Raw genomic sequence first — 15,310 nt, forward strand, 5'->3', positions numbered from 1 at the left:
TTTACACAGTGTTTTGCTGCTTTGTGCTCACGCTGCATGCATGCTCAGTCATGCCTGACTCTTTGTAACCCCATGGATGGTAGCCCACCAGGCTCCTCTGTTCATGGAGTTTTCCAGGCAAGAATACTGGAGTGGGTGGCCAATTCCTACTCCAGGGAATCTTCCCAACCCAGGGATCTAACTCACATCTCCTGCATTGGCAGATGGATTTTTTTACCACTACACCACCTGGGAAACCCTGAACAGCATAGTAACTGTTTTTTATTACTACATACATCTCCAGCCTTAGAGGAGTCAACTTTAAAAGTCATAAGACTTGCACTGCAGTAGAGCATATAAGGAAAACTCAGCTTAGTAACTCATTGGTCTGCCAGTGAGTCAGAAAGAACATCCTGCTGGTTTAGCCCCATGTGAGATGCTGGCGAGGAGTAGAGCTAATGGAAGAGCTGTAGGAACCCTGCCCTCAGGGAGCTTTCAACACAGCTCAGAGACGAAACTAGCATCCGTGAAATGGCATCAACCAATATGGCCAGTGTCTACAGCCAAGAACTGGTTGTGTGGAGTCAGCGGGGCAGGCTACAAGAAGGGAGGAGGGGGGATCAGGACTGGCTCCAGGGAGGAGAGAGAACTTAATCTGGACTGTGGAGGAAAAGGCAGATTCCAGAAGACTGTGGGCAGAAGAAACCATCTCCTGGGCAAGGGACCTGATGTGAGGGAAAGGTTGGTTATGGGGGTGAATTGGGTGTGCCCAGGAAGGCCCAGTATTGTGGGCATATTCAGGGAAATAGGGCTGGAGAGTTGGGGAGGGGGGTGCTCTGTAGGCTTGACTGGAGGATGGTAACACATGCCAGATGGTAATGCATCTCCTCTAACACATCAGATGCACTCTCGACCCAAACAAAAGACTCCTTTGTTTCCTCTGTGTGTGCCCCTGCGTGTCACACAGACAAAGAGGTGCCTCTTGCACACATATGGGTAACACAGCATATGGTTGTATGCGCAAATGCACAAGCACACACACAGTTATGTGCACCCACGAATAGAAGTGCATGGACCCAAGGGCCCACTTACACAAAAATATGCAAATATATATGCACAATACCTGCATATTCACACCTGTTTTCAGATCAGGGACTTACAGCCAATTGGTTCAATGAAAGTTGACATCTGGGCAAAGTCAACCAGTCACACTGGCTTTGCTTTAGATGCAGAATCTGCCCAGAGCCTTTGCTCAGAAACAAAGCCCCTCATTCCTGACTTTCAGGACGTGGACTTGTCTGGCCACAGCTGTTCCTCTCCAGACATCCACAGCTGTCTTACCAAAGACCCTGTCTAGCCACCCAAACTGCCAAGGCTACTCAGCAGCCATTGGAGAAAACTGAGACTTCTTCATGAGGGGATGGAGGAAATGATGATGCTCTGCTGTGGAGGAGGAAGATGATAATAATGCAACCAGATCTTAGGCATTTACCACGGATAATGGGCCAGATGCTTTGCAAACAAGCATTAACCCACCATGTGCAGCTATTTTATGAGTTCAGTATAATCATCCCCATTTTCACGGATGAGGAAAGTGAGGCTCAAAAAAGGTTAAATAATCTTAACAAATGGCAGCCTTGAGATTTGCACCTAAGTCTGTGTAACTCGAAGCCCACTGCCTTGGCCTCTGCAAGAATGTGGGGATTGGGCATCTAGGCTGAATCTGAAAAAACAATCAAGACTTTTATAGGAAAGAAAGAAATCACAGAGAAATAACGCCAACAAGAGTTTGATGCTGTCCAGGATCGGCTGTGCTGTTTGGACCTCCCATTCCCGCTCCCTCATCTCCTTCCTCTACAAACTGGGACTCAGGCAAGACTTTTGATTGGTAGGACTCCAGAATCAAGTGCTCGCTGAGCCTACTGACAGATACCTTTGCCTCTATCGGGGTTTGTTGTAAAAGATTATCTCTCTAGATGCTTTATCAGTTAGAGTTCACATATGGGAGGTACTGCCACCCTTGCCTAATACTCCTGCTCAAAGCCTTCAATTTCCCCAGTTTGTTTTTTTGACCATAGACAAGCTCACTATGGAAATGGGGTGTGTTATCCTACTCAAACACAAAGTTTCCAGTATGCAAAAGTGACTGGTTCCTGGCTGTTAAATTGCTCCTACCAAGACAAAGACGATGTTCACATTTTCATAAGCTCGGCCACTATTTCTCCAGTTTTCTAAATTTGCTAAGTGTGTGTGCTTGTTTCATTTGATACGCCAATTCAAATCAATTTGTTTAATTTTTTTCTCCAGAAAGCTATTAAAGAACCCAGAGAGCTTAGCTTTAGCAACAGACAAATCCAACATAAAAGAAAAAGCTATTTGCATTCAAATTAAGGGAACCACAAAAATGTCTCTATTCTGCTTCAACAAATGTCGATCCTCCATTCAGCATTCTTCAATGAGTTAGGTAAGCCTCAGTTCCCAAATCTGTACAATGGGGACTCCCAGATTAAGGAGAAAGATAAAGAAAAGCTTACTAAGCACAGAGTAGGTATACAATACATGTTTTCTTTCCTTTCCACCTCCTCCATCACTCCCATCACTCCCCGATTTCACAGGCAGTCATGTGAACCACAATGGTGATTCAGGAGGATGGAGAAGATAAGAAAGCCAAGTATGTGAGTATTTATGATGGGATGGTGCCTGACTGACAATATAGAAACCTCTCGGGCAATCTAGAAATAAATTTCCTTCAGTGGATATTACAATATGGACAAAACAGCCAAGAAAGAGAGGCACTGGGAACTCTACTCAGAACTCTGTAATAACCCACATGGAAAAAGAATTTGAAAAAGAACAGATATATGTATATGTATAACTGAATCATTTGGCTGTACACCTGAAACTAACACAACATTGTAAATCAACTATACCCCCATATAAAATAAAAATTTAGAGGAGCACCAGGAAGTGACCTTTAGCACGAGGAAGGTGCTAAAGAAGTTACAACACTTTTCACAGGACTTACAGGTGAGTCAGGTCACGGAGACCACGGAAGGCGTTTCTTGAAATTGTTTCTATTTTGTTCCCTTCAATGAACCTAAGAAGAAAATGCATATAATTAAACTGAATTTTCTGTGCTTAATACCTCAAAAAAGATACTGGGATGCTTTCAGAATGGAATCTGAAAGCACTTATGAATCTCAGAAATTCATGTCCAAAGGTTCGGCCAGCTACACCAGATTCCAAGTGGGAACCGGGTGTGTGTACAAGAGTGCATGCACACAGATATGCTTTTTGCATTCCTTCCAGAAGCAGCATGGAAGTCTTCAAAGTCAGAGTTGGCAGCATGGGTAGAAACACTTTGGGGGAGAAAGAAGAAAGCCCTAGACAAAGGCAAAGGAAAGGAAAGGAAAGTGATGTCACTCAGTCGTGTCCGACTCTGCGACCCCATGGGCTAAAGTCTACCAGGATCCTCTGTCCATGGGATTTTCCAGGCAAGAGTACTGGAGTGGATTGCCATTTCCTTCCCCAAGACAAAGGCAAGATATTCTCAAATTCCACAAGATTGGAACACTTCCAGACCTCTTTCTCCCTCCAACCTTTTTACATTTCACAGCACCTGACTATTAATATTTGTCTTTATATCTTTGTCCCTTGAACAGAGCCCTCTGTTTTACACCTCCATATTGAAGCCTTTGGGCTTCACAGGTGGCTGAATGGGTAAAGAACCTGATTGCCAATGGCAGGAGACAGAGGAGACATGGGTTCAATCCCTGGGTTGGGAGGATCCTCTGGAGGAGGGCATGGCAACCCAGTCTAGTATTCTCACCTGGAGAATCTCATGGACAGAGGAGCCTGGTGGCTACAGTCCATATGGTTGCATAGAGTCAGACACAACTGAAGTGACTGAGTGCTTATGCACACATTGAAGTCTTTGCCCAGGGAGAATTCAATTAAACTTCCAACAGGGCTTCCCTTGTGGCTCAGCTGGTAAAGAATCTGCCTGCAATGTAAGAGACCTGGGTTCGATCCCTGGGTTGGGAAGATCCCCTGGAGAAGGGAAAGGCTACCCACTCCAGTATTCTGGCCTGGAGAATTCCACAGACTGTATAGTCCATGGGGTTGCAAAGAGTCGGACATGACTGAGAGATTTTCACTCACTCACTCCAACAAGCTTGAGTTCATCATGTCCTGCAGAGTACCTCTGAACACATGGGCAACAAGACTGAGATGCTCTCTGGATCTCTAGGTCACTGGAAATAGAAAGTCTAAGGAAGTTGAGCACAGACCAAACTTCTTTCTTAGTGCTTAAATGTCTTAGGGCTTGCACATAGGATCTCACAATAAAAACTCTGGCCATGCTTTAAAGTCTTTTTGGGAAATACATGAAGCGAATGCACTGGGACTATTCCCTAGGGCCACAGAGAACGAAATTTCAGTTTACAGCCTCACATCTCTTCAAGTATAAGAGGGTCTCTGATGAGATGGTCCAAGGGAGAGGCTTTGCACTGTGATGTCATTAGTTAGTGAAACACTTCTTGATTCGTACACTGAGAATGATCTGGTCTTTTTTTTTTTTTTAAATCAGGGGTCTATTTAGTAATAAACTTCAGTATGAACTGAGAAGCAAACTTCCTCCTCAATAACTGACAGGAAGACGCACTACTGGAAGAGAGAACAGACTGCTCTTCACTCAACACCTCCACTGACTGTTTATGTGCTTCCGTAGAACCTAGTTAAACTTAGCGCTTCAGCCTGACCACTCTTCCCAGGTTACCTAGAATATCAGGTATCATGACAGTACCTGTATTATGTGTCCTCTGGAGAAAGAATTCCTCCAGAGACATCTTTCCTGGGGACAGAAAATCAGCAGAGAGCTTTCCTAGACACAGGATGTGCTTAGAATTCAAATATCTCAGATAAGAAGGCAGAGACAAGGTTTTAAAAATCATTCTGAATGCTAAGTGAGGAAATCCCATCTGATAGCTGGATTAATATTATTACAAAGTGACAAGAGACAAGGATGGGAGAACTTAAGGGGAAAAAAAGACTATGAGAGTGTGAAAAGGCAGAAATCAGAGGGAGGGCAGAGCTCATTGCTGGTGAGGGGACAACTGCACATCTGAAAAGGGAAAAATAACCTTTATTTTAAAGGATAAAAAATAAAATTAGACTCCCAGCAGCAGCTCCAGGGGATACTGAAAATGGGATATAGAGCAGTTGAATTAAAAACATGAAGTTGTAACCCCAAATAGGGAGACTTTCTTACAAATATGTAACCCTCGGAATCCTTCAGCTTTATTTCTGGCTGATCAGCAAATCCACACCTAGTTTTGAGAGGTAAAAATACCCGATGCAATTTCCAATTGTGCTTACGACATGACAAATTAAATGTCAGCAGAGAATGAATGAATATCTTTCCTTCTTTGTTCCCTTTCCCCCTCTTTTTCTCCAACCTCCTCCTGTCCCAGCATGTTCATACACAAGTAAACTATAAAAGGTCAGCGCTGAAAAGAGAATGGGGTTTCTGCATTTTCTCCCCCACCCCCAAGCTCTCTAAGAGATGCTGTTCCAGCTTGGAAAGCAATACAGCCATTCCACTGACATACCAATTACTCAGCACATAGACAAAGCACAAAACTTACAGGTATTCGAGATGAAAGAGTCCAGCAAAAGCATCATCCCGGATGACTGTGAATGAGTTAGAATTCAGCAATCTGAAAGCAAGAGACAGATATCAACAGAGTCCAGTGAAGAAGTGCAAAAGTTGAGTTACATGGTGAAGCCATTTCTGTTTCTTTGGTTATGTTCTGATCTGTGGGCAAACAGGGGCTCTTCTCAGCCTAAAACTGGCCCATTCCATGCACAACCTGACTCACAGACACAGTTGGATAATGGCAAGTAGATTCCCTTTGGCCAGATTTTCTGGTCCCCCTTATTATTCCACCTTTCTTCCCTGTGGGTCTCAGTAAATATGACCTAGAGCTGTTATCTCATAGCTTTCCAATGTTCAGCACAACTAAACAGCCAGTGAGTGCTTTATGATGCACACATCTAAAAAGAAGCAATCTGACTCTTGGAGAAACTTGAATTCAGAGAAGTTAAGTGACTTGATCAAAGTCACACAGCTGAGACCAAACAAAATGAAACAAAACAAAAAACCTTCCTAGCATACTACACGTGCCCATGGGAAATCATAAAAAAAGTTTAAGAAAACTTCAGAAGATTCTTTTTCACCACATAGCTGTTTGAGCTGCCACTTAAGCCTTTGGTAAAAGTTTATATAGTCTCTACCATCACCACTGATGACTATTCTGCATTTGTATCATAAGAATATTTTAATAGAACTATAATTTCTCAGAGATTACAGATTTTAAAATGGTAAGGATAATGTTGTAAGTAGGTACATAACATTTCAAGAACAAAAATATCAACATGAAGTTGATTTGGGATGAGTCTACTATATGCCATGTCTTCATATCTTTCTGTATGCATCAAGAATGTTGATGGTTTTCATTCTGATCTCATTCAAGTTTAAGAAACTAATACAAATAAAGAGTGAGCTAAGTACTCCTGACTTTGCCTGTCACTGATTTGCTTTTGAAAACTGCATTTTGGACATTGCTTTTTATCAGTAAATATTAACTGACCAAGGCTAAAGGCACAGGACACAAGTACTTGGCAGGAGCACCTGTGATGAAGAGGAGCTATGACTGTGGGCTTTGGGCCCTGGGTCAGAGTTCTGGTTGTGGTTTGGGGCAAGTTACTTAACTTCTCTGAGCCTCAGTTTTCCCATCTGTCAAACGGGAAAAGGAAAATACTGATATCATTAAATATAAATTTGCCCATAAATGCATAGCATGCTGCCCAGCAGTTGACATACTCAGTCAACTAATATTCCTATGACCATAATAACATTAAGAGTTTAAAATGCAGGCTCTCTTTTAAAGGGAGGTGTTTGGGAAATGGTTCATTTGGGCAAAATTCAGGCCATAATTCAATGTAATTAATCTCCTCAGTTGCTGGGTGTGGGCGATGGCATCTACAATAAAGTCCTTGAGGAAAACACATGTCAGAGAAGGAAAGGGAGCTGGGCACTGGGGACTCAGCTTGGTGGGGACACGATGGGCCAAATCAACACTAAGAGCCTGCCTTGGTTTACTGGTGGAGCATGGGTATCTTGGGAAGGACAGATACCCAGGAGGCAGAAATGGCTCTTCCCAAGACCACAGCCCCAGGACCCCCAATTCCAGAGAGGATTTCCCACACTCACAGCAACTGCAGGGACGGCAGATGGGAAAACATCCGGTCCTTGATTTCCGAGAACGTTCCATTTACCAGGCTCCTACAGGCAAGAGAGGAACAAAATGGAGACTATGTTGCTTTCACAAAGTGCCAGGCAGGATGGGCGAGTGGCCTTGTCCAAACTCCTCCACTCAGGAGTGAGGCTTCAAGCAGGACTTCTTGGGGTAAGAAACAAGACGAGTCCAGCCATTTTCTAATGAACTGGATCAATAAGAAAACTGTGCTGAATAACGGAAACCTTCACCATCAGTCTAGCTCCTTCCATAGACATTATCTCAGCCAGTTTAAATCAATCCCCCTACTTCCTTTTCTTATCTACAGGAGGCCCTAGCTGAAAATGGATAATTGCTTTACCTCTGCCCATGATTCTGTTTGTGTAGACACAGCATTAATGTTGGCCCACGAAACTCCAGGGTAGGATTAAGCATTCCCCTTGGGAGCACAGCTCTGAAAGTCACTCAGAGCACTTCTGATTAAATGCACCGTGAAAGCCTTGGGGAAAAACTCAGAGACACCTGAACTTGAATGTGCAGTGGGAGGCAATGCCATCTGTCAGATTTAACGGTCAACCAGAGCAAGGAACTTGACTATTTTAGCCACCAGGTCCCTCATCCTCTCTGGCCCCAGTAGGACCTCAATACATCATTTCAGAATTATTTCAGTTAGCATGCCATTGTGTTAAGCAGCTGGTGGTATAAGGGATTTAACCAGGGGAATTCTCATTTCTGGAATTCTCCATGTCATCTGACTTAGCAATATTAGGCATCAAATGGGCCCTCTGTTCCGGCCTGGCCAGACTCTCCTGACTTCTAAAAATGCAAACATGAAGCTCTTCACTCCTGGGTCCAGACCCCAGTACCTTGCTTGGGATGGAGGCAGGGAAGTGGAGATAAGAGAAAGTGTGAGCAACTTTCTCCTCCCTACCCCCAGGGGGAATCCGTGCCCTGTGACAGAATAGGTATCTCCAGCACCTCGGCCAGGAACAAAGGAGTCATCTCAGCAGGAAACAGTTCTAGCAGTGAAGATACAACCCAAGAACCCCTTCCACAACCATGATGAGACCTGGTCATGTGGCCTGAGTGACTGCGTAAGGCCAGGTTGAAAGCATTCTCAAGCAGGTGAATCAGTAAGGGGAAGCCCTTTCCTATCTGCTCCTCCAGCACTGAATAGGCAGCCAAGGTAATGTGTGGTGGGGAAGTTGGCAAGAAGGCCTTGTAAACTCAGGGCAAGAAGTCAGGCTGATTCTCAGCACTTGCCCACTGAGCTGGATGCCCACACTCTCTAGTGCTCCACCAAGTCCCCTGTGCTTCCGTCTTCCAGGCCACATGGAGCAGCATCACCACTTCCAGAGATGACATGCCCTTTCCCAGCTTCTGTACAACCTGCAGTGTGAAAAGGTCCAGAGGAGGCCACCGTGGAAACCACAGCCCCAGATCTCGGGTGGGACAGTGAGGCCTCATCATTGCTCCAGTTCTGCTGGGCTGCATATACACGCCCCCACACAACCCCCACACCTCTCCACTCCAGCACACATCCTCCTCTCAAACTTTAATGCATGCCAGTGTCACCTGGGGACGGCCAAATGCAGACTCCAAAGCTCCACTCCCCAGATCCTGCATCATTCCGCGCGGGCCCCGGAAATCTGCCTTGGCACAAACTCCCCCAGGTGGATCTGATGCAGGTGGCCAGCGGGCCAGACTTTGAGAAAACACTGCCACAGGGACTTGTCCGGCTTCCCAGACTCGGGTTCCCCTCATCCTCCCCGGGGCCCGAGGCTCCACCCACGTCCCATAGCACTCCCCAACCCAAACGCAAAGAAAGGGGGCCGGGAAGCAGGGGAGTCAGGGTCGCGCTGTCCCGGCGCCAGAGGCAACTCCCGGGCGGCAGGGTGGGGCAGGACGGGGCAAGGGGCTGGCGGGGTCCCACTCACTCACAGGGAGCTGATGTCGCCCGGCACGATCCTGGGCACCCAGGAGGAGCCCACGCAGATGATGGACTCCTTGGTACAGCTGCAAGTGGCGGGGCAGCGGACCAGCCGCCTCACCTGCGCGCTCGGCGGTGTCAGACACGCGGTGCCCAGCAGCAGTAGCAGCAGCAGCCCCGGCCCCCCGCCGCCCCTCCGTAGCGCCATGCCCGGGTCCCCGGTCTCCGTCCCGGCCACGACCCCCGCCGCCGCGCCGCGTGCTCGGACCCTGCGCCGCTGCAGACGCGGGCGCTGCTCGCTACTCCGCCGCCGCTACTGGCGAGGACAAGGGCGCCGCGGGTGTGGGAGGCCGAGCCGCAGCCGAGCAGCATGCTGGCCGCCACCCCCACTCGGCGCCCCCCCACCCGCGCCCGGGCTGCTGGGCGGCCGCCGCCGCTGCGCCCGCCGCACCCGCGCCCGCCTGACATCAGCACCCGCGCCCGCAGCCCGCTCTGGCCAATGAATAATGCGGGGAGGGCGCCCGCCCGCGGGGAGGGGGCCTCGCACCGCCCCCGCCGCGCCCCGCCGGCCCCTCCCGGACCCTTCCCAGGAGCTGCGGAGAGAGGAAAAAGTTAGGTGACCTTGCGGGAGGGGCCGGCCTGGACGGAGACCCCCGCCCTCGCCCAGGGGACCTGGCTGAGCGATGGGGGATCAGATGCCCACAGTCCCTCCACCGGCTCCAAATGATTTGGGGGGAGACCCTGGGCTCCTTTGAGCCAGACCAAAACGTGAGGAAAAAGGAAAAGTAGGGCTCGGGGCAATGGATTGATCACTGGGAAGGGAGACTTTGTCCTGGGTCTTTGAAGAGTACAGAATTTTGAGCTGCCTTTATTAATATTTGAAGGATGTGAATGCTGTCGTTTGAGTTCAGCGGGGATGGGCTTGCTTGTCTTTTACGGTGGGGCTGTGGGGTCGGCTCCCTGCCCTCAGCACCGGAGGCTGAGGAAGCTAGCCGCCTTTCTCTCCTGAAAGCATGTAGGCAAGAAAAGCCGCTACAGCACTGCGCGCCCCTGCTGCTCCGGGGCCTGCCTACTGCTTGCCACTGAGCTCAAAAGCCTATCCAAGCTCTCCCTGCCTCAGCGCATCAGTAGCCACCCCACACACCCGAATTAAAGCACTAAGGGCAATAGTTAATAGAGACCCACGGTGTGATACATTCTAGGCTCTGTACATTTAATCTTCCAACTCTTTGAGGCATGTCCTAATCTACCCATTAGGAAACTGAGGCACAGAAAACGTCAGTAACTGACCTGTGGTCAAGGAGTAAATGGCTGGGCAGAAATGGGGGTTAGAGCCTGGATGGGGGATGTGGGTAACCAGGCCCTGCTGAGCCCCTCTTCTCACCCTACCTTTGATGTGCTGAGCTTGAATCTTACCACAAGGTAGTGTGAGCTGGAGAAATCAAAGAAGATGGTCAAAGCAGAATCAAAATGGCAAAAAGCCAGGACTACTCAGAGTGCAGAATCAAGGGCCCATCATCAGACTACTAACTAACCAAGGAAATCATTTCATATGCTAAGATACACCGAGAAGAAGCAGTACCAGATGCAAACGGTTATGACTGTAGGAATCAGTACTAGGCTGCTTCAGCAATCATTTTAAGCAGATATGGCTGGCCACAGGGGCAGAGAGACTGGGTGGGCAAAGGATCACGCCGTATCCTCAGGGAATTTGAAGTCTGGCTGTGCAGATAGCCCTGAAGAAGAAACTCCATATGGCTACATGGGGGTCACAGATTGACCATAAGGGTTCAGGAATCATAAGTCAGTTTGTTGCAGGTAACTTCATGGAGGGCGTTGACATTCATTGCAGGTCATTATTTAGCCAGCACCTAGCATCCGTGGGAACCAATCTACATTTATCATCACTTAATTCACATCTGCCCTGGGAAATGGGTCTCCACCTTTTATAGATGGGAAAAACTGAGCTCAGAGGTGTATTTCTCTTGCCCAGGGTGACACAGTACATAGTCAGGAGGATCCTACTCCAGAACTGGCTGCTGTGTGTAGACCTCACTGCCATGTTCTTGTTTTGTTTCGGCTGCTCTGCAGGGGATGCAAAACTTCCCTGACCAGGGAACAAACCTGTGCCACCTGCAGTGGAAGCACAGAGTCTTAACCATGGGGCCACCAGAGAAGTCCTCCTCACCGCTGTGTTGACATGCATTGCCCCCATCCCTTCTCAGCAAGACCCAGTGCTGGCAGTGTGGATGCAGACCATGGTCTGGAGAGGGTGATAGGCACATGGACCCACAGCCATGATGTGTGTCCTGCACATCCTGAAAGATGTCTCCCTTGCGAGAGGCAGGCTACTGCTTTACAGAGAGGAGGAGGCGGGGATTGTCAAACACAGTACCTTTTTGCTGACCCAGGAAAATGTTCTCAACTGTGGAGTGGATCAAGGAAGTAGGGTAGGGAAGGTAAGCTCTCTATCCCCAGAGCTAGATAGCTGTGGGTTTGCAATTCAGCCTGATAGTGTGTGATTGTGGGCAAGTTATGGCCCACATTAAGGCAAACTCGATGCCTCAGTTTCCTCATCTGTAAAATGGGAGTTGTGTGTACCTTTGGGAGCTAAATGTGATCAAGACTATAATGGACGCAATGCCACATAAGAGGTACTAAGTATTTGTTCAGAGATCTGTGTGATATTGTGGGCAGGACAATTCTCAGATAAACCCTGGGATTGAAGGGAATGGGCAAGTGGGTGGGGTGTGAGAGGCTGAGAAGGGAGATGAATTTTCCTAACCTTTGTCCCTCTGCTTTACTTAAGGACAAGACACATTGTTTCTCAATCAGGGGTGACACTTGGCAAAGTCTGGAGATAGTTGGGTTGTTGCAGTGGGGTGGATGCTACTGGCATCTAATAGGTAGAGCCAGGGATGCTGTTAAACATCCTGCAGTGCACAACAAAGCATGATCCAGCCCAAATACCACGAGTGCTGAGTGGAAGCACCCTGGTCTAGCGTCCTGGAAAGACTTGGCATGAGGAATTCCAGAGATGCAGATTCTAGGCCTGGCTCATCACTCATAAACAAACCTTGGTCATGCCACTCCCATCTCCAGCCTATATTTTCTCATCTATAAAACGGGTATAATGAAACCTTCCTCTTTATCCCCTAAATAAATGTGACATATCATCATTATTGGGCTTCCCCAGTGGTTCAGATGCTAAAGAATCCACCTGTAATACAGGAGGCCTTGGTTCAATCCCTGAGTTGGGAAGATCCTCTGGAGATGGAAATGGCTACCCACTCCAATATTCTTGCCTGGAGAATTCCATGGACAGAGGAGCTTGGTAGGCTACAGTCCATGGGGTCGCAAAGAGTCAGACACGACTGACTAACACTTTCACTTTCATCATCATCATTCCTATCCTTACCCTCTCCAAGCTAGGTCTATCTCCAGCCCATTTCCTCCAACCTGGAAAACTAGAAAGATCCTGATAGGAAGGGTGCAGAGAGAAGACTGGGGTGGCATAGCCGGCAGGCTTGGTATTTGTTTCAGCTCTGCTAGAGACACTAAACGAGTGCTTGTAAATTATAAGGTGCAGTTTATAAATTAAGATATAAAAATGGAAATGCAGATTATTTTGGTTTGATTCCAAGATCTTCAGTGGTTAAAAAAAAAAAAAACCTTAATAGACAATCAGAGAAACACAATCTGTTTCCAGGAAATAGCAAGAGTTTTTCAAAATGTAAAAATTTTTGTTCAGACATACACTTACTCAAGCTATATCTCCACATCAGGAGCATACATTTCTATGAGGGATGAAATGGCACAGGCTGAAGTGGCATGTGTAGGCAAATCAAAGGCTTATTCATTCATTCACCTCTCATTCAACCACCTGCCATTAGGTCAATATTGATTCAGAGCCTATTAGGTACTGGGTTGGATTTAGGTATGAAGTTGAAGGAAATGTCAAGAATGCCAGTTCTTGACAGTTTTGGCTGGATCCAGTGGGTTGATGGCGGGATCATTTCTTGAGATGAGAAAGCCTAGAAGAGGAGAGAGTTTGGCTGGGAGAGAGGTATCAAGGGTTTTGTATTGGAGATGTTGACTCTGAAATGCCCATGAGCCATCCACATGCTAATGCTGAGTTGGTAGCTAGATGGCCAGTGGAGATGGTAAGGAGGAGATGGTGGGGGTGGATAGGAAATCCTCAAACCTGTCTGAAACCTTGATGCTCCTTCAGGGAGCCCTCAAAGCAATGTTAGTTGATTGAATGCATGAATGAGGGAATGAATGGATGATATTTCATACAGACATTAAAGAGAAAATATCTATGAGGTCTAATCAGCAGGGAATCACAGAAATCTTGCAGAAGAGTGATAATTTAAGAATACTGCAGTTTGGGGATCTATTTTTAAACCAAACATAATCTTCAAATTCTAAACCAATTTGTAAATCTTGTAAGAATCTCAAAGACCTTACCATGCTTCTCATACCCCTCCCCCACTTTCCAACTAAACCCCACTGCACCTCCGTCCCTTCCCCCCACCCTCCATCCCTCCCCGGCTCACCCTCTCACCCCCCACCTCGACCCCCACTCCCACCTTGCCACCTTACTGATGTTCTCACCAGACTTACAAGCTTTAGAAAGCCTTCACTAACATCTAACTGGCTCTGATGCTTGCTGTAATAACCAAAGAAAAATTATTCATCCAAACCTCAAAGGCACTTGGCTTGAATGGCTACAAATTGGATTCTCGGGGGGGAAAAAAACCAAAACAGTCTTGTCTCTTTTTTTTTTTAATCAGAGTTTGCCAATCCCTCTTTGACCACATCACCCTAATATGCCACTCTTGTGGCTGGCTGCTGGTCAAATGTTTCTGGCTTCCCATCATTTCCTTTCTTCATTAACTCAGTGGGTGTCACAAGTCTGGAATTCATTCTGAATATGCCCCAAACTGGCCTCTTGAATTCAATTGTATTCTTGAAGAGCTGCCTGTGGATATTTCATGCAGTTTCCTAAATCAGCTGAAAGGCCCTCATGATGCTGGCCATGGTGTCTGATGATCTTTGCCACCTCCTCCCCACCACCAGGGTAATGGACACCTGTGGGATATGTGTCACCAGTCATTAACAATCCTTTCTCATGACAACAGGACACAATTTTTCTTTGAAGGGAATGATTCCTTCCCAACATTCAATCCAATTCAATTCAATTCTATGTGGCTCATTTGATGAATACTCTCATTTTCCATTGCACATGGCTCTAAACTAGAGCATTCCAGAACATTCCACTCTCCTAGCCAGTGACTGATTTTGTGGTGAATGCACCATCCAACAGGAGCAATCAGGGCTAACAAAACTGCTTGACAGGACTTATGGTTACCATATGGGGAAGCAGTCTTACCTTCCACTCGCCAAGGAGTTGGGGTAGTGTGAGCTGGAGAATCCACAAAGGTTGCTGAAAAGGTGCCCTTCTAGGAGAGGAATTTGATGGTGTTGTTTGGGCCTCAGATTAAGTCACCCATTAAACTCTTCAGTTTTGTGAGACAATAAATTCCCTTTCTTTGTAACTAACCAGAGAATGGGTTTTGGTTTATTGCAACCAGATGAATCTTATCTGGCCGATCCAGATATCATAAACTCATTCATTTGGACAGCATTAGTCCATCCAGGCATCACTAATCCATCCAAACATCAGGGACAATACGTAGCAACTTCAAGATGAAACTGGGAAGCAAGAAAAACTCAGTAAGTGTCCCTAGCTTTGCCTCTCAAAGTTCTTTCCCCAGATTTGTGATATCCTTTCCCTCCCCTTTGTCAGGAAAAATTTTCAATTCTGTAGTTTTTTGGTCATTTTCTTCTTCTCTTAATCAATACTGTCAGAATTTTGTTTATTAGTTTTCTCAAGGAACCAAGATTTTTTTTCTATTTGATCTTTGTTTTCTATGTCATTACTATGTTTTTGTCTTTATCATCTGTTTTCTACTATTTATTCTGAAATTTTGCACTTTTAAAAAAGAAGTTAATCAGAATCACATTAGTTTACAATCACTTTATTTTACAAGAGTCACTTGTGATGGTTAATTTTATGTATCAGCTTGACTGGGCCATG

The 15,310-nt window shown here is 46.6% G+C and overlaps 1 protein-coding gene across 1 annotated transcript in view; it reads right to left on the reverse strand.

The window, feature by feature from the left end:
• LGI2 (leucine rich repeat LGI family member 2) overlaps positions 1-9,415 on the reverse strand; it is a 28,019-nt gene extending 18,604 nt beyond the window's left edge. Inside the window, exons 1-4 of the mRNA XM_055587451.1 lie at positions 9,219-9,415; positions 7,253-7,324; positions 5,625-5,696; positions 3,005-3,076 (exon numbers count right to left, since the gene is read on the reverse strand). Coding sequence (XP_055443426.1) covers positions 3,005-3,076; positions 5,625-5,696; positions 7,253-7,324; positions 9,219-9,415 — 413 coding nt within the window. The remainder of the gene's footprint in view (positions 1-3,004; positions 3,077-5,624; positions 5,697-7,252; positions 7,325-9,218) is intronic.
• Between the last annotated feature and the right edge of the window lie 5,895 nt (positions 9,416-15,310).

Source organism: Bubalus kerabau, chromosome 7 (genome assembly GCF_029407905.1).
Source record: "Bubalus kerabau isolate K-KA32 ecotype Philippines breed swamp buffalo chromosome 7, PCC_UOA_SB_1v2, whole genome shotgun sequence".
NCBI lineage: Eukaryota > Metazoa > Chordata > Mammalia > Artiodactyla > Bovidae > Bubalus > Bubalus kerabau.